This window comes from Penicillium cosmopolitanum (assembly GCF_028827165.1).
Source record: "Penicillium cosmopolitanum strain IBT 29677 chromosome Unknown utg000009l:1.0-9042332.0:1.0-9050551.0, whole genome shotgun sequence".
Taxonomy (NCBI): domain Eukaryota; kingdom Fungi; phylum Ascomycota; class Eurotiomycetes; order Eurotiales; family Aspergillaceae; genus Penicillium; species Penicillium cosmopolitanum.
The window spans coordinates 606,716-626,360 of record NW_026622679.1 but is presented as its reverse complement, the minus strand read 5'-3'; the positions used below and the strand labels follow the sequence as shown (position 1 = coordinate 626,360).

The 19,645-nt window shown below is 48.4% G+C and overlaps 4 protein-coding genes across 4 annotated transcripts; 1 reads left to right on the top strand and 3 right to left on the bottom strand.

The window, feature by feature from the left end:
* Positions 1–393: 393 nt before the first annotated feature.
* N7509_008308 (fungal specific transcription factor domain-containing protein) lies at positions 394–2,224 on the top strand (the record flags this gene model as incomplete). Its single annotated transcript, XM_056632945.1, has 2 exons — positions 394–1,010; positions 1,129–2,224. The coding sequence occupies 2 exons, from the start codon at positions 394–396 to the stop codon at positions 2,222–2,224; spliced, it is 1,713 nt and encodes a 570-aa protein (XP_056483565.1).
* A 1,354-nt stretch (positions 2,225–3,578) lies between these two features.
* N7509_008307 (uncharacterized protein) lies at positions 3,579–4,478 on the bottom strand (the record flags this gene model as incomplete). Its single annotated transcript, XM_056632944.1, has 1 exon — positions 3,579–4,478. One exon carries the CDS (start codon positions 4,476–4,478, stop codon positions 3,579–3,581), a length of 900 nt encoding a protein of 299 aa, XP_056483564.1.
* A 1,837-nt stretch (positions 4,479–6,315) lies between these two features.
* N7509_008306 (uncharacterized protein) lies at positions 6,316–6,495 on the bottom strand (the record flags this gene model as incomplete). Its single annotated transcript, XM_056632943.1, has 1 exon — positions 6,316–6,495. The coding sequence occupies one exon, from the start codon at positions 6,493–6,495 to the stop codon at positions 6,316–6,318; it is 180 nt and encodes a 59-aa protein (XP_056483563.1).
* Positions 6,496–10,740: 4,245 nt separating this feature from the next.
* On the bottom strand, positions 10,741–12,481 carry N7509_008305 (oleate hydratase; the record flags this gene model as incomplete). Its single annotated transcript, XM_056632942.1, has 2 exons — positions 11,885–12,481; positions 10,741–11,812 (listed from the first exon to the last, which is right to left on the bottom strand). The coding sequence occupies exons 1-2, from the start codon at positions 12,433–12,435 to the stop codon at positions 10,741–10,743; spliced, it is 1,623 nt and encodes a 540-aa protein (XP_056483562.1). The 5' UTR covers positions 12,436–12,481.
* Between the last annotated feature and the right edge of the window lie 7,164 nt (positions 12,482–19,645).

The window sequence follows — 19,645 nt, the reverse complement described above, 5'->3', positions numbered from 1 at the left end:
TCGTTGCCAGAAGGTCGGGATGCGATGTTTCTATGAAAATCGGAAGCGTGAGAAGATCATCAAGTGCGTGAATGCTACATTTTGAGAGGCTCCGACCTGTACCTAACAAAGCTTCTAGGCAGTTGGATGATCTATCGGCGCAAATTCATTCTTATGAAAAGCTGCTTCAAGATTTATACCCGAGACTTGATATGCTATCAGCCCATTGTGTTGACCAAACCCTCGGGGACCAATTTATTAGAGTGAGATTCGCCTTCCGTACTTCCATCCATCCTCCTTTCCCGCGGCACGTATCCTTCCGAAACTTTCCCCGGCCCTCCTCAATCCCACAGTAGCCTATCACCTAACTGTGGCTAGCTGCGAGGATTCTCTGCCCCTCAATGTGGGCCTATCATGACAGGAGATCCATTGGCGACTATGGGTCACGTCCAAGAAGACTTCAATTATGACGAAAAGGTCCAGGCGATGGGCTTTATAGGCGAGCATTCAGAGATGTCTTGGCTGTATAAACTCAAACACGACCTTGACCAGGACAGCGCCGCAGTTTTCAACAAGATCCTTGAGAGACCTCCAATCTCATATCTTAACTACTTCCAAGACGACGTGAGGATTCCTGGCCTTAACTATGTGAGCCTACTGTGGCGACCTCCTCAACATATAGCAGACAAGCTCGTGGACGACTACTTCCAAGCTGTGCATCCTTCATTCCCTATCATTGGAAAGGATATCTTCCTGAGTCAGTACCGATCCTACTACGTCTACAGCAACGCACAACCTGGGAAGCGATGGATTGCTATGCTGAATTTAGTATTTGCTATCGCCGCCGGACACTCTTTACTCTTCGACAGACATCCCGAGATAGGCGGCTACGGTGAACATGGTGACTACTTTGCCCGGGCATGGCGGCTCGGCATCAGTGACGCCGCGTTGCTAGATCATCCGAACCTACAACAGGTACAGGTAGAAGGCCTGACTGCTTTCTATCTACTTTCCAAAGGCCAAGTGAACAGGTGCGCATACCATGATATCCCGTCCCTTCCTTTTTCTCTTTCTTCCTCGCTTTTGTTTCCTCCCATCCTTTAGCCTTTCTAGACTTGGTATCTAAATGCGAGCGCTTTCTCCCTTCAGGTCGTGGCGAGTTATTGGCGTGTCGATTCGATCTGCGCTGGCGATGGGCCTCAGCCTTCGTAATGAGACAGATAATATAAGCCCAGTCTCGAAGGAAACGCGCTACCGCGTGTGGTGGGCGCTTTCAATGTTAGATACCGTGTTATGTGTGATGACTGGCCGCCCACCCAGCATCGGCGAGATATATTGCACCACACCTCTACCGATCCCATATCGAGATGAGGATCTGAGGACTGACCTCGTCACGCAACTCATTATCAATCAAAGTGAGCGAAGTTGCCTGTTAGCGTCCTTGTTATCTTCGACAGACCCGGACCTAGGTTCAGGTGGAACCTCAATTATGCATCGAACACTCCCAGCTAGGACTGGAACAGACAAGACTAAAGAGAGCGAACGAGCAGCACAACCAGTGACCAAGAACGTCGCTCCCAACACATCTTTATATTTTTTATACGCAATTGACTTAGACTTTCTCATGCGAGACACAGTCGAAGCTTTATACGCCCCCGGGGCGATCAGACGATCCTGGCTTGAGATGGAGGTCACGATATCCAACTTCGATCGTATTACTAACCACTGGCTCTCACGTCTCCCTGTTGAGTTTTCCTTCGCGAACCTAGACGGGGACCAGTCATTCGTTCGCCAGCGCGCTAGCCTGGGTTTCCGCTTCTATGCTACCAAGATTCTGATATCGCAGCCCTGCCTTCGTCGTCTAGCTTATCACCCTCCCAACATGGGTCCAGAGGGGGCTACCTGTGATACTATGGCCGCTATGTGTGTGCAAACAGCACATCAGATGCTGGATCTCTTCCCCGAAGAGGTAGACACCAGTTGGCTCTTTAGAATTTCCCCTTGGTGGTGCATTTTACATTATTTGATGCACCCCACTACAATTCTCCTTATTGAGCTCTTCACTCGCACTCGACCGGGAACTTCGAAGGCTCAAGGTATTATTGATAGGGTTCAGAAGGCCGTTCGCTGGTTGTGTGAGATGTCCACAAAAGACCCTTCCTCACAAGGAGCTTGGATGATCTGTAGGGATATTCTTTGCAAGCATGGGTCGAAGTTTGCCATTGACTTTGAGGTCAAACTTTAAGCACTGGTTCTTGTGATGAACGCGACTCTTGAATGGAACGAATCATGCGCTCTCTTGGTCTCACCATGAATATCTTGTCGTCTAGAGCATCTAAACGAGCTCTTGTAATACGGGCGAAAAATGGAGGTGTTGGGTGTTGGGTTACGAAAGGAAGCCAGATGATGATGATGACGCCATCACGGTAATGGTAGGTGAATGGCATGACAATTCGTTGGAGGCCCATTATGATGAGGTTTGGACGGTGATTGCGCTCACTCAGCTGCCATCCAATTACCATGCGTCATGAAGGCCATCCAGGGATATCATTGCTCGTTACCGGTATCTTCCGCGGTTGGGGGCGGGGAGAACCACGCCAGCCCTTCGGGCGTAATACCTTTTGTTGGATGCGACTTCGTCACAGAGGTGGCTCACAGATGGATTCAACACACCATATCGGCCACCAGTACCAAACTATTAAAATCCCTCTTCAGGGCTCGGGTTAGTCTGCTCATGCTCGTTCCATTTATCCCAAGGAGAAAGACTAAAGTCTTATCCCGAGAGGACGCGGAGCTACCGCAGCGACCATTAAAGGACGTCTATCTCATCATTCTCTCTTCCTGCCGCCACCCGCCCAGGCGGACCATTAGGAGGGCGGAGGTGGGTGAAATCACATCGCGCTATTCGACGAGTATTGTGCTCGAGGGCATCTCAAGTCACGCGGATCGGGGTTTCTGACTCGAGTTATAACGCATCGTTGTTGTGATATGAGGCTGGCACAGATCAGGAACCAAGCCGAACCATCGGAATTAATCCCGAGATATCTATACGAAGAAGCAAGTTGATTTGCAATCAACTTGTTCTTCTCGTTGTATATATATAGCCTAATGTTTCTTTCTGAACAATAAGATAATTCATACCTCTGAACTACAACAAATACAAACACATTGCCTCCCTGCAAGGGAGCGCGGGACGGGGCCCTATCTGACGCTACGGTCTACGACCGCAGCGACAGGTGACCCGTTATGGCCAAGCTACACTCTTCTTGCTCCCCTTGACTGCGCAAGGTCACCAATAAATTATGCCTAATGCTTAAGATATGAAGATTAAGTTGGATGCATTTGCATGGTAGCCAATGGATGAAGATAAAGAAGTTTGATATTTTGGAACATCCCTAAGCTAACAATTTATAAGGGATCTAGTGCTCTACTAATCACGGTTGTTTATCTAGAGGCACCCCTGGCACCCTGTTGACATATTGGATGCTCTGATATGTCCTTCTTACTTTCCATGGATGTTGATCAGGTGACCCACCAAGGTCGAATTGGCCACCGATTTATCAGAGACACCCCTTGGAAACGCCACTAAACTATATACATTAAGGGAAATGACAGAAAAGTTCCTCTGCCGATGCATCGCCGGTAGTAACACACGCCCAAGAGTAATCATTGGCATCGGTAATAAGCCCAGCTCCGATTTTGTACTTGTCACAGCTAGCCGCAAGATGAGGAATGGTCGCCAGATAGTCAAATATCCTTGCTGCCACGTTAATGTTGGTACCGGAGAATGGAGCTACCTGACACCACATTGAATAGCCCGGAACTGGCGCCAAATTTGCATAACCGGATCGTAGCAGTTTTGATAAGTCACGCCGAAGATTGCTAGTTGGGTTGTCACACACATGGATGTGAATTTGCTCCTCGGTTCGCGTGGCAACCGAGTTCATAGCTAGAGCTCCTCTCTCCCTCGTATATTTCACGGCTTTATCAGGGTGTTTGAGTGTTTCCTGTCCGAGTTGCCAGCCTTTGTCTGGTTCAGGCGCTTGATTCAATTGCAGGATTCCAGGCAGTTTCTGTGATGTAGTGATCAACCCGCGGAGTGCCGTATTTGATAGTAGGGCCCATATTGGGTTTCCCGCTACTACTGGCTGAGTACGAGTACAACCCCCAGGGTGCTTTAGACACTCGCACAGAGAGCCATACCACAAATAGCAACCATCACATCCAAAATTAGCGTCGATACAGCCTTCACCCCACAAGACCTGACCCCCATTGTATTGGTTGATTGGTACAGCAAGAGTCGGTGGCAAACCACACTGCGGCGCCAATAAGGGACATTTCACAGGAACACCGGATTTTTGACAATCACAGCCATTCACCGATAAGGATGAAATCTGATTTGCTGTACACTGGGCAGCTTCTGTATTCCTGGTTAGAACTAGAAATAGGGCTGCGATAATGGACAGTGGGTTCAAGGCAAGTTGATCTTTGAACTTCATGGTATCGGTTCGGTAATGTTTCAATTCGAAAGGGATAATCTGTCGTAACCAATCGTCTGAAAGATGGCAAAGAACCTTGAGAAAGGTGGATAGAAGAGGACGTCGTTATTTTTATTAAGGAAAAGAGATAATTCTTATATCCAATATCAGTTCAAAACTGACAACAGAATCAATATAAATCCAATGCAGATCCCTACCTAATACCAAATAAGTGGAATGTACAGGGATAAAAAGACAGAGAATCTAGAGTCAAAGAATGAAAAGTAAGGAGAGATAGGAATACATCTCTTACTGTGTACTATAGTCGTACTTAACAGGGTTTAGGGTTTTCTAACATTCCACCCCTACATTCTAAAGTTATTCTTCCTAAGTCACAACTAGGGCCCTAGCCAGCCTTCATATATATACAGAATTATTATTTAATTTCACTAGTATCGGAATACTTGGTGATAGAGATTGGTAGGTTGTAAATGGTTAGTTTGACAATGCCATGGAATTTGGCTTGAAATGATATACTAGTTGCGGAGAATTTAAAATATTTTGGGGGCTCTCAAAACCTAGTCACCTCCTCCTCCGTAGCCTCTATCTATATCTACCTCTTAAATGAAAAGGGCCGTGCTACAGCTGTAGAGTACAGTTTAGCAAACTGTATCGTGGAAGCTAAGGGTGTATCGTGAAATCACTTATTCCAGCCAGAAGGAGTAATCTGCAGAACTCCTGAAATGCGAGGTACCGCGCATACTAAAGCAATATAGGAATAGGGAATGTCTGTTGCCTACCTCTCCTTAAGCCCATGGCGAATACTGGTGGCTGGTATGTGTATTGCGCGATATGTGTGGCTTGACATTCGACAGCGAACTCCCTATTGATTCCGATGAAGAGACAGATGCAACCTACAGCGGGGAAATCGTTGAAAAGAGTGACTGGAAACGCTCTGCTCTCTTGCGATCAATGCTGATAGTTTGGGAGAAAGAAAGTCGATAACATATTTCCCGGCTACATTTGGGACCTAGTAATTGGTAAGTTCTAACAGAGAATTAGCAGTTTTATGAAACTTAAAACGGGCTTTTAGGGAACTGAATTAAGATTGAGAGTCCCTGATACGTACTATATTGTAAATACTGAAAGCTTAATGTTTGTGACTTATGGCACTCAGCAGAACAGTTTTTACAAAGAGTGAGTTTTACGCAAAAGTTCAAAAATTACACTTTCGTACCAATATCTCACTCATTCCCCACGGCAATAATCCCTTGTTCTCCTCCTATTGGCCTCCTATTGGCCTATACATTGGCCACCACGCAAATGGCAGCAACAACTCGTCCAACTCATTACGCTTCAAAGTCGCGGGAAAGTTCCCTAGTCTGAACTCTCTCTGTTTCCCTTCTACAAAGCTCCATTTGCCCTATAGTTCACGCCCAATTTCTTTGGCATCTATGCAAGACTCCAGGTTCCTCTATTTGGCCTTCTTAGCACCCCACTCCATCAACATGCTGCCCACACGACGTCGTCGGTAAGTAGGATGCGTGAAGCAGATGTCTAGGACTTGAAACGGAAAGATCATTAGGTATTTTGCATGTAAATTAATGTTACAAGAAGAGCAGGGGAACGAAAAGACATGTGGTTTGTTCATGTATGTCATTCGTGGAACGAGGAAATGCCCCATGAGTGCGTTGGCAATATTACGGGTCTCGCCTGCAGGCCACCAATCGCACCCTACATCAAACATGATGGTATAAGGGTTGTTTTCATAAATGTGGCAGCAGGCGGCGCCAGCCATATTGCCAGACTCCATATCGATGACCTTGATCCATTAGCTGGTGGGGTCGGAGCGGTGCTATTACGTCTGAAGTTTGACGGCATCCTGAACAACTGCGTCGCGGGCAGTGGGCGAAGAACCCTGGATGGGAAAGAAGAGCTGTTTGAGGTTGCACTGGGGGCTCTCATAGGCATCAAATTCACACCGAACGAGTTCGTCGAATTCGGAGTCCGATGCCACTACGGTCAGCTTGAAAGGCATCTTGTAAGAGCGAAGTTGTGCAAGAAATTGCAGTATTTCTCTTTCTCTCGATGCTGTATGTCAGTGTTGGGCCGAGGAGCAAAATTAGCAAGGGGTTTTCGTACGAAATCATCAATTCATCTGGTCAGAATTCCAGTCACACGTCCGTAACACTGAGATGACTCCAGCCCGAACAGTGTGGGCTGCCCGCCCACGGTCCCACAGTACCAGCGCCTGCTCATTACAACGCTGCAGGAGAAGACCATTTTCAGCTTCTAGTTCCTCGTTTGACAGCCAAAGTTGGCGTCGCTCGTTCTCGAGTCGGATTTTCCCGGCAGATTTGACAACATAACACTGTCAAAGGCACAGGAACAAGTCGATCAGGTTGAGAGCTGGCTTTGCGACAGATGAGCCCCGGCGTAGGATCTGCTTGGCCTCCCTCGTCAAAAAGCCGGCGGTGTCAATGCTTTTCTATTATGGACCCGTTAATTAGGCTCTAAACTTTCCACTAGAAGACCCTAACCTTGCACTCGATACTTGCACTCGATACTTGCACCCCCCCCCCCCCAGAGGTTCTCGGAACAGGCCATGCAGATCGGCGGTGGCGTCATCCCACGGGTATTTGGAGAACCGACGCGGTCTTTTAGTAGGTCTCTCGGCCGATGGAGGACGATCTGGTGCGTCCATTGCGTTCATGAAGTGAGTTGTATGGGCTGAGGGACTGTTGGCAGAGGTGCTTATATGCTTTCATAAGGGGGGGGAGGGGGGGGATGCGAAGCCCCATGAAGTTCGGACGCCCGCAAGTATCAACCTTTTACCCGGAATGGTGTTACATTTCGATGCATGTTTCGATTAATGCACATTTGACATATCGCATAGATGGGGAGCAAAAAGCAGGGTATTGTAAACAAGTTGAGGCGGAGAGAAAAGTTCCTCGACAACGGTTGGCCCCTGGTGCCCGTCAAGCTATCAACGCCGCCGCTTTATGTAGGTTGGATTTCTTCTCAATGCATCAAGTTGTTGGCCTTTCATCATCCCACCTTTGTGTATCGTCCATTATCCACGCATCATCGCTGGTTCAGATATCTGTTGGCCCTTCAAAGCATCATGCTGGATTATTCTACACTTCTTCTGTTCACATTTGACCAAGCCACCAAGTCTCCATTTTGATGATGAGGCTGTACCTGCCTCGCGACGGCTGCTGAGATCATTGATCCGCTTCTGGATCGCCTCATGAATTGGACCCTCCTCGGCAAAACGAAGCGATGTCTGTTGTAGTTCAGAGGTATTTATTATTGTTAATTGTTCTAGAGGGAAATCTGAGGCTATATATACAACAGAGAGCCAAGTTGATTGGAAATCAACTTGGATGGAAATCAACTTGGTTGGAAATCAACTTGGTTGTCTGTATACACATCTCGGAGCTAATTCCGATGGTGCGGCTTGCTTCCTGATCTGCACCAGCCTCACATCACAACACGTTTAACACCGAGGGGGCTTAATATTCAGACTAGAAAATGTTGTAATAGACGAAATATTTAGGAGAATAAATTTTCCATGGACCAAATATTCCTGGCCGGAGAATATTTGGCTTCGTTGATTTTTTGTGCTGATAAATTAATCGTTGGTCCAAAAATATACAAAAGGAAAGTTAGGCGCTAGGGAATTTTCCCGCCTAGCAAGTTTTCTCCCTTCTAATCTTAAGACACGCAGAACTTTTTCCTCTACTAATATTCAAGCTATTAACATTATACTCGCTTTAATATCTTTTGCCAGGAACGTTATATGTGACGAATATTGTGAGCTGTCAATTTTCACTGCCCCTAAACTTATATCCTTATGTCTAGCTTAGACAACTGGAGGTCTTCCCAGAGGGGGGGGAGGGATATTCAAGCTGTATAATATTATCATGGGCGTAATATTTCGAGTGCTGTATTTATCTTTCGGTCAATATTACTATAATTGGAATATTTCGGAAGCAATGATTTTTTATGGGCTTAATGTTGTCAGAACAAAAATATTGGGCTTGGAAAATTTTTCGTGTCGATAAATTTAGCCTTGGTTCAAAATTATACTTCAGAAAATTAAATGCTAGAAATCTTTTCACCTAGCAATCTTCTCCGTCTTGAATATTGAGGAAAAGAAAATTCTACCCACGTTAATAGTATTCTCCAGATACGTTATGTATGTCCCGTGTCCTCCACTTATTGTGTCTATCTCATGTCAATCCCCGACAGATGTCTTACTACCTCAACGACGGTCCCACGACAATATTGACAACGTAATTGGAAGGCGTTCCCCACCTGGTCATTTTTTCTAATAATATTTCTGGAACCGTTGTTGAGGTTATAAGAGCTCTCACCAAGCACTTTACTATAGATGGTTTAACTTTCACGTCCTTTAAACGTTGCTCGACATATACGGCTTTCTTGCTCAACCCACTGTTCCGTTTCAGTCACATATATGGTGGCATATTATTGGTCTTTCCATCGGGGGTGGAGAGTCGTCTTCGACACCCCAGTCGTGGGCGACCCCCCAGTCGTGGGGGACTCCCTAGTCGTGAATCGTGATCGACTCCCTAGTCGTGGCCGACCCTATAGCTGCTAACTATATGACGTGCGGTCCTACGTAGTTCTTAAATAGTTCGTGGTCCTGCATAGCGCTGGCAACATACGTAGCGTGGAATTCTGTGATTGCTCATCCCCGCATGCTTAGTTATGCCTAGATTGGAAAATTCGCTAGAAAATCCATGGCTCCTGAGCTGTAATCGTGTCGGGAGCGAAATTATCTGCGGCTCAAGTAACCAACCGCCTTGGTGCAGGTGGTAAAATCACTGGAGCACCAGCGCTCCCAGCCGCCTTCGTGACAGCTCTAGAATCGTATGTTCCGCATCCAGGAACACACTCTCTATCCCTGGGAGCTGCAAGCACTCTATGAATGGCGGTATAGCTCCTGGGAGCAAGCATTTTCTTCGGCGGTGCGTGAGGAGCGGGGGCGCCTCGCCAAATCCTTCCCTAACTATATTCAGAAGATATTCTTTACTAAGACTCCATGGGCCTGATGAAGTGTTTGCTACTCCATTACTGTGAGAAAATTGCCGCTCTAGAATTTTCCGCTGGGTTTGCAACTTCTTCAGCAAGTACACTCAAATCCGTCGATTTAGCATTTCTAAAGTCTTCATGTTATTCGAGAAGTCCATTGCTCATGCCGCAGGACGTACATGACATATGGTGTAACTACAGAAAATGTACTGTTTACACTTCCAACCGCTACCCATCACATATAACAAATTAGGCGACCTCTCAGATATATGATAAAATGAAAAAATAGAAATAGATGTTGAACTTGAATTTATTGAGAAATAAATGTAAAGTGATGAAGGACCGGATAGCGTATAGAAGGCCAATGAAAGATAAGTATGGTTGAACGCCGGTCAACAAGTGTTCAGCCGCGCCTGGCAAAAGAGATACCGAGGTAACGGTAGTATCTTTTGAGCTGAGGGGGACAATACCCGTTCTGAATCATGTCTACACCTTGCAAACTCTTCAACGCTGGACCATTTTTGCGCAGGGAGAATAATTGATAACAAATCAATAAAACCAGCCTCGACCCACGGGAAAGTAATTAGTGGTTAAGGGAATGATGCTTACGGGAAGACAAGGTCAGAACGAATAGGCCATACTCTATTTCTATGGCTGGTGAAGAGCACGCATTTAGGCTGGTCATCTCAACCGGCGCAATGTCTCAACAACAGCCTATTGCTGCAGCGTGGAGCTACGCAAGCCCACCGTTCATTGCAACCCATTCATTGCAATGCTTCTCAATGTACGAGGCCTAAATGATTAATTAGACTTCGTTGGTGAAGTCCCTCGAAAATTTGTACCGGCCTGACGAAGATTCCTAAACGAGTTGTCTGTCAAGCTGTCATTGTCGCCTAGGCTTGCTCGACAAAATTATGGCCAGGAAATTGATTATTTAGGTACCCGAAATTGGGACCCTGGCTGTGACTTGCCTTCCCTGTCGCTGTCTTGATGAGGATGCCCAAGAGCGTATTGCAAGCACTATTGAGCTACCTTGGTTGCAACTCTAGCACTTTATTTTTAGGTTTGAAGGATGTGAACAATGTTTCTGAGCTAGCATATAAACCCGATATAGTTGAACGTATGTGATTGAAAAGTATACAGCCATAGAGCCAACCGGACTTCTTTGGGGGTACTGAAGACCGAATAAGTCAACAGAGGCAAGACCCAGTTAAAAACCTGCCGGTCACTCCCAGAATGAAATTCTCAGCAGAGTCGGCAATGGTAGTTTCCACCTTTCTTCTTTTTGTATATCGACACCCATCAACTGGGATACAGCCATCTGCGCTGTCCGAATACCGTAACTCATGTCTGCACACGAATACCGCGGGATCTCTACAAATTGCCCAATAAAGCCAATATTGCAGGTATTCTGGGGTATAATCTCAGGGCGGTCGCGCGAGTAGCGGCTTAATAGAATACTACTCATTCTGGGCATCACGCGCGGAATGGTCACAGTGCGCCGAATAAGCAGCCCGGGCGGGATGTCCAGATGCCTGAGCAGTTCGATCATGACCTCTGCACCCGAACACTCGAGCATTGGCTTTTTCACGTAGTTCCCTTTACTCCATGGAAAGAGTGCAAACCCCCAAAGAACGCGCACATTATAGGGCTGCTTGGAGAAAACCGGCTGTGCGGGAATACAGATATTCAATCTCCAGTGGCATTCGGGTAAAGAGATGAATGCTCCAGCACCGACCGTAGCATGTGATAATGCACTGATCTGCTGAAAAAAGGCCAAATCCTCAGTAGTGATGGTGAAGGATTCCATCATCGACTCAGATTGACGAGTGCAGAAATTATAGGGATTCCCAAATTTGCGGTGTCTGGTTCCAAGTTCCAACCATAGTGACCAATTTTCGTCCAGTTCCTCGCCCGTTTCGATTGGCTGCCAAATTGGCTGATGGTCGTTCGTTCCTGTTGCTGAGCCGGAGACAGTAGATCCTAGTGTCATGATAACGATGTCGTTTTGTCCAAGTTGTTTCCGTATTGCAAATCCTCTCTGAATAAGGTCCAGTTGCGAAATGGTTTGGTGATCATTGTGGGGAACCATCGCAATATCGGCAACCTTCGTGTCAAACTGGAAATCCACCCCCAGGCTATGGAGAAATCGATACAGGGGCATGAGGATATATTCACCCTGGTAGTATCCCGTAATATCCAGGCAGCTCAGGATACTCAGGCTGTGGAATTCGCTGAGGTATAGACGGAGAGAACGCCTGAATTCTGCTGCACTATGCCATGGCTGAAAGCCGAATCTGCAGCATTTTGCATGATATTAGTCAGGCCTGACAGAACAGCGTCCTAATTAACTCGAAGGAATCACGCACTGAGCAGACCAGATAACCCAAAAAGAGCTTTGGAAGAAGCTATTGGGCAAACAGTCTTGTATCTGGTTTCTCCCTAAACGTTTCTCCTGCTTCAGAATAAACCATAGTAGCTGCAGTCGTTGTTTAGAGCTCAAGTTCAATGACTTGGTAGGAATATTTCTCAGACTGCTATTCCTTTTCATGAAGCGTGTGCGATGATCGTGCGCGATAGATGTTCGGTTTGTCTCTGCGTTTTGAATGTCATCCAAAACAGTCTGTCCCTGGTTCTCGACCGAAGGGACAGAAGCAAGAAGGTCTTTCAAGGGTGCGCCGACCGGAACAGGTAAACAGCCTGCGAACTGGTCATATCCGGTGGCAGAGTTACCCTTGTGGTGCACGACATTTTCGATTGATACGTGGGAATCTAGGACATGTACCTTAGCGGCGGGTATCTTGACATCCTGAACAAGATACAATGCGGCCGCAAAGGACGTGGTCCCACTCCCAAGAATCCACGCCTCGGTTGTCTCCGGAGAACGCTTTTTTGGAGCTTGAAGATCTTTCATGTTCATCCTAAACTGAGGAATGCTGTGACAAAGTATGTACGACGAGTCGGGTTGTTATAAACTGTCACGGGTAAAATAATTGAATATCTAAAAAGCGGGTGCAACGATGATTAAATTCAATTCCCTTCAATGTAGCCGTTAAAATCTAGATCCTCGCAAAGCTTTGTGTGTAACTAATGGTCGGCATAGAAGGTGGTAATAATGACGACATCTCGAATGGCTTTGCCGGAGGATACAGTACGCTAGTTACCGTGGTCGACCAATGTGGTTCAATTGACAGGATAATGAGATGTACGGATCTCCTATGGAAGTGCGGTTTATTTGACAGGATTTGTGTGCTGCATCAGCAGTTTATACCAAAATAGGAAATGAGCTGTGATGGTTGAATAAAGCGCAGTGCGCTAGTAATCCTACATTCGACATAAGAGAACAAAATGATGTTACCGCCTTTAGGGCATATCGAATCACAGGATGTCTGTACACACTAGTAGTGAGGATTTCTCAGAGAGATCAAATTGATTGGATTCCTCTCCTCACCAATTACAGCGCTGATCGTCTTATATCTGAAGGGCCTGATTGAGGGTGTTACAACGCGGGATTTCGGAGGAAGTCCTCCTGACTATACCAAAAAACTCTTGTAGTAGAAACCCTAGTCTGTGTCACTCATACCTAATACTGGAATAAATTGGGTATTGCGGGTGATAAATACGCAGTGGGTCTATCTTTCCATTGATCGGATAGGGCGACGCCGTTTAGACCGCGCATGGGATATTGAGGACAAAAGGAGATGTCAAATCCAGGGCACAGGTCAAAAAGTCCACATTGATCATTTCACCAGAAGAAAGCTTTATTCCTTCTGAGACGGTTTCCGAAATGGTTTCAGTCAGCACCCGGACGTTGTCGTATGTACCCATTTCCGGGGTTTGGATGTCGACAGCCGATAGCAAAAGAGGGAACTATATGCTTGATAAATTCTGAGTCTTCGCCAAGCTTTCGAATTATTTCGTTTGCGGAGAACCGCTTTTCCTCAGCTTGCTCAGGGCTATCTTTGATGATCTGATCTTCAAGCTGGTTAGTGAATTGGTCAACTCGAGATAGAGTGGCTTCTCACAAATCTGAACCGAGTATTGAGCTCTTGCTCCACCTCTTTACAATACTGCAAGTAAGCTTGCGGGTCATTTTTTGATTTGTCTTTCTGCTTTTGGTCGAATATGCAGAGATCAGCATCTTGACCAGTTGTTCAGTATCTATTGATATTGATGAGCGGATCAAGTTAGACGAATGTTACCTTAAGTCAATACCTGGGCTCCAGGGAGAACGGGTTGTGCATAGAATTGAAGTAATCCGGGGTATCAGACGCAGTAGGCGCACCAGGTTGCGGAAGAGGTGCCAAAGAGGTCTGATCTAGGTTAGGCTTGTTGTAGTTCAGAGGTATTAATTGTATATTTATTCAGAGGGAAACATGAGGCTAGATATACAACAAGAAGATCAAGTTGATTTCCAATCAACTTGGTTCTTCGTATACATACTTCGGGATTAATTCCGATGGTTCGGCTTGGTTCCTGATCTGCACCAGCCTCATATCACAACAAGGCTTCTCGTCCTTGGAAGCCACAGCCTGCAAGTCTGAAGGGAGGTTTGAGTTAGCAATGACGCGTTAAAGATTCATGCGATCGCAAATAGGTACCACGGCGGTTCTGAGATTGTGTCGGGAGCTTCATGGTTGAGTATGTGGCGGGGAGGAATCAATGACGCCAGCGGGTGAAGTGGGCTTAGAGGGAGGGATTTAAGGCTCGGGGGGGAAGGGGGGGGGGGGAGCGTGGCGTATTTACCGCCCCCTACCTGAGACGGCTATTCATTATGTCACGGTTACGACAGGAATTTCTCCCGCTGTGGATCCAAAGACATGCCAAATATCCAATCAGGGGTCTATATTACGCTTGCCAAGGCGTGGGATTCAAGACACAAAGTTTTATGATGCACTCAAAAGGTAGCCCTCGACAGACGCAACGGCCAGTATGCGACGGACAGGATGCCAATATCGCAAGTAAGTTGCTGCGGTAATATGCTGAGGTGTTAAGTGATGAGTGTTGATATCAATGTCTCTTCCCCATTCACTCCGAGCGCCCGGATTCGCAACTAGCACCTCTTTGATAGTATCAGCCATTTGCGATTCCATTCCTGATACGTTGTACATATCAGCAAGTCTGACGAACTCTATCACGGCTGATATCTTGTCTTTAGAGTCTTCCATTGCAAACTTGACCCGGCGAAAATACGGCCATTGCAAGAAAGCTTCAAATCTGCGTACAGACAAAACTGATGTAATTCAAAGGAAGATTGATTGTCCTTAGTTCAGAGGGAATACATGAGGCTATATATACTGCGACAAGATCAAGTTGATTTCCAATCAACTTGAGTCTTTGTATAGACACCTCGGGAATTATTTCCGATGGTGCGGCTTTGTTCCTGATCTGCACCAGCCTCATATCACAACATTCCCTCCCAGGATCGCTTTGCTGGCAAGGCGATACTGAATTCGCGCTGAGCAGTCAGGCCTCGGTAATACCACTCAAAACCTTGTGGGAAAATGAAGTGGAAAGAGCGCCTGCGCTGTCACGCATTTTTGCCTCCGAGTTTCCCAGGCTTCGATTCCTAAGAGACTACGGAACTTGCCAAAGGCTGTAGGTCCCAAGGGCTTGGTGAGACCGTCAGCGGCCTCTTTCTCGGTGGGAAGATATTGCAGATTGATCTCTCCTGCAGTCAGCACAGCTCGCTGATAATGGAATTTCACGTTAAAGTGTTTCGTCCGTTTATGGAACTCGGGATTGCGAGAGAGAGCAATGGCGGACTGGTTGTCGGCCATGATGTTGGTGACCGGTGACTGATACAAACGTGTTTCTCCCAAGAATGTGCGGAGCCACTGCAGATGCAAAATGCATTGTATTGTCCGATGTACTCGGCATGGGTTGTGGACGTGGCCGCTTCCCTGTCTCTTGGACGACCAGGATACTGGTGCTCCTGCAAGTTGAAACACATAGCCGGACGTCGAGTAAGCCCCGTCAGTGACGACGGAGCCACCAAAGTCGGCGTCGGTGTATCCGATCAATTGCCCACTGCGGTATGCGATGCGATGACGCTGTGTGGCTTTGACGTAGCGAAGCAATCTCTGTAGCGCAGCCTGGTGATGCGATTGCGGTCGGGCCATGAAGCGACTCAAAGTTCCCAGCGCAAACGCGATATCGGGCCGTGTGCCTACCATGAGATACATCAGCGACCCTATAGCGGTTGCGTAGCGAGATTTTGCTTCTTCGTCCAAAGGATCCCCGTCTAGACGATGATTCAGGACCTGCTTTGGATTCATGGGCGTGCTCTTCGGCTGGCACGTCTCCATGCAAAAGTCGGAGAGGACCTTTTGGATGTACTGATGTTGGTGGATGGACACAGATCCATCGGCCTGGAAGTCGAACTGGTTTCCAAGGAAAGAACGCGGAGTTCCGAGATCGTTCAATCGGAACTCCGTTTCCAAGGCACTTTGAACCTGTTCCACCTCGTTTTTATCTGCTGCCGCAACGAGAAAATCGTCGACATAAACACAGACAATGCAATTGGATTTATAGAAGACGCAGTTGTCGGGTTGCGTCATGGTGAAGCCATGGGCCGCCAGGACGCGGTGGACGCATTGGTACCAAATCCGCAGGGCCTGCTTAAGGCCATACAGGGAGCGGCAAAGCCGACAAACATATCCTGGCTCTTCGAAGCCTTCGGGCAAATCCATGTAAATGGAGGAGTCAACGTCACCATGCAGGAATGCAGTGACAGCATCGAATTGGTGGAGTTTCCATCCGCGCAACACTGCGCTGGCGACAATGCAGCGCACCGAGTCCATTCGTGACACAGCTGCAAATGTTTCATGATAATCGATACCGTGTTTCTGTCGGTAGCCCTTGATGACCAATCTAGCCTTGCGGGTTCCGTTGGCTTTGGTTTTGAAGACCCATTTACAGCCTATCACATGATCTCCAGCTGGTACGTCTGTTCGCAGAACCTTTTCCCATGTTCCGTGTTCCAGAAGAGACGAATATTCTTTCTGGATGGCTGCCCACCATTCCTGTTGATTTGAGCCCGACACGGCCTCGTGGAAAGTCGACGGGTCGACTTTGCTCACAGATGCAGTTTTCAGTGCGCCTGCCGAATACACCTTGCCGAGTGATTCCAGCAACCTTCGCGAAGGCCTTCTTCTGCGGCCATATAACGAATATCCAAGATCCTGTGTCAGGTCAGTTCCCTGTTGGCTTGGATTAACTGCCGGAGGTGTCTCCTCTTCACGCTCAGATGGCGCTTTCTCTCGCTCAGCCGACGGAGGCAATGGTGAAGCAGGTGGTGTGGGCAGCCCGCTGGCTGAACTTATCGGCAGTGACGGAAAGACAGCTGATGGAGGAGCGTTGTCCGGGAGGTCGTTGCCTGTTTCCCCCTCGATGAGTGGCGCCACTGGGGTCCTCTCATCGAACTCGACATCACGGGAAAAGACAGTCTTTCTAGAATGGATTTCATACAGCTTGTACTGGTTTGGTTCACAATAACCAACTAGTCGGCACTCGGATGATCTCGGTCCGAGTTTAGCTCGATGCTCTTTTGGAATTAAGACCCATGCTCGGGAGCCGATCCGTCGTAGATGTAACAGCGATGGCGGCTTCCCATATATAGTTTCGTACGGGGTCTTCTTCCGAAAGATTGAAGCTGGAGCGCGCAGCTTCAGATAGACGACTGTGTCTACCAGCTCGATCCACCAGGAAGGAGGAAGGTTCGCATCGGACAGGAGCGTGTTGATCCGCTCCCGGATAGTGCGATTGGTACGCTCGGCCAGTCCATTCTGCCCTTTGCAGTAGGGCGGCGAGGTGTCAAACTCAACTCCCTGGGATTCGAGATGTGTTCCAATGGGCAAATATTCTCTCCCGTTGTCGGTAAGGAACCTTTTCAGCCGGGCGCCGAACTGTCGGTACACCCAAGCTTCGAATCGTTGGAACTTCTTTAACGCTTCGTGTCTCCATCTCATGGCATATGCCCACGAGCCTCGAGAGTAGTCGTCAGTAAAGGTGATCACGTACCTGGAGCCATCTTTGGCCATCGGCATCTCCATGATGTCCGAATGAATCAATTCGAAGATTCTCGTTGAATGCAGACGTGGCCGTCGCGCACGGGAGTTCCTCTTCTGATGCTGCTTACCCGACATGCACGCCGGGCACTGCGGCGTTGCCTGCAGCTGCGCCTGCGTCAGCGGTCGGTACGGAGTGCCGGTCTGCCGGAGGACCACCCGCAAGTCGCCCCGGTTCAGATGTCCCATCCGAGCGTGCCACAGCGCTTCGGAGGCCTGGCCCACTCCTTTGCCCGCATCTTCTTCGAGTATCCGAGCTTCACCACTGAGTTCAGAGGTTGACGCTGTACATTCTACGTCACTTGACTCTCGAGGGTCGTCGACGTCCATGACCACCGGCTGCGGTTCCAGGGAATCTGCATGGTCATGAGTCGCCGGCGCCCTCGCCAGTTGGACTCGCTCTTGGGATCTCTTGCTCACATGGCACCGCAGGATCAGTAGATCCTCCTCCGCGTGGTAGGCGGTCCCCACAGTCCGTCCTCGGCGTTGCACAAAGACGTTCTGCGGGTGCGCCACCACCGAATAGCGGTCTCGCAACAGCTTCGGCACGCTGATCAGGTTCATCCCAACGCGTGGCGCGAAGTATACATTCTTTAACACCAGGGGTTGGTTGAACTTCCCCCGGAGCGTGAGCTTCACCGTACCAATCCCTTCGGCTTCCACTGGATCGCCCGCTGTGTCCAACATCTCGCGATGGGGCCGAAGACTGCTGAAGCAGCTGCGGTCCCAGCAGATGTGGCTGGTGGCGGCCGAGTCCAGGATCCACCGGGGTTGCGGTGCGTGGGTATAAAGGGTCGTCACCCTCGCCCTCACGATATTGATCCTCGGTTTCTTGCAAGTCGGCGGGCCCTGCCGATCTTCCATCTGGCTTGATGGTATATTTCGTAAATTGCTTCTTGGTGAGCCGGAAGCACTCCGTTCTGCCTTCAGGGCATGGTCCCTGGGCGATTGTTGTTCGCGCTGTTTCGTCCAGCACTCCGCAACTACATGACCGCGTTTCTTGCAGTAGTTGCATTTTCTGGTGTTCTTCTGCACCGTACTGATAGAGGGGTTGCTTGTTCCTCCGGGAACTCTTTGCGGGAACGTTGCGGTGTCCTTTCGCTGCCAATATTTGCCGGGTTGACAGGATCCTTATCATTCTGGATCGCATCCACGACCAGGATGTATTCTGGTCCGATCTGCGTGAGCAGAATCGCAATATGGGCTTTGTCGCCGATCGATCCAGGGGCGATCGCATTCAATCGGTGCACTAGCATCCGTACATGATCGACAAATTCGCGGGCACTGCCGCAGCGCTCGCCGGTGGTTTCACGAAGCTGAGCGAACAGCTCGCAGAACGTCGCGAGTTCCATCCGCCGGTACCGCTCTTCGAGCTCATTCCAGAGGTCGCGAAACGTCTCGAGTCCCGCGACATGGATGCTGATCTGGGGGGATAGGTACCGGAAGATGGTGTGGTAGGCTTCGGCTTCGCGGCGCGACCATTCACGGTGGCACTCGAATGCCTGGACCTCCACCTCGAGGCGCGCTTCGATGGCGCGTTGCCTCACCGCCCCAACCAGGTGCAGTTCCACCAGAGGGTGGATGTCCGCCGTGATGGGTTTGGCGTATTTGAACGAGCAGTCAGGACGCTGAAGGTCGCCCGACACGACATCCCAGACCTGCCTTGCCTTGAGGTAGGAGGTCATGAGACGTTTCCAGGTTGCGAAGTTGTCGCTTCCTGATCTGCACTTTATATCACAACACGCAGTCCCCATCACAAATTGAATGTAGCTGGAAGGTCGACTTGAACCTCTGGTATTTGAAATCAGATCCTGATACCATGTCATCATACATCTAGGTATTAGCACAGTTCTTCAAAGAAGGATTTCGCCTTGCCAGATCAAGGTAACTCGCGCTAAGGAATTATGCCGACGGGTTTCGCTTATTCAAACCCGAATGGGGCTAGGTCGACTTGGCGCACTAAAACGCCAGAAGAAGCAAAGAGACCGACATGAACTGATGGCTTGGGACATTTGAACCTCCTTCTTAACCTTTAGATAAATACATGTCATGTCTGTCAAG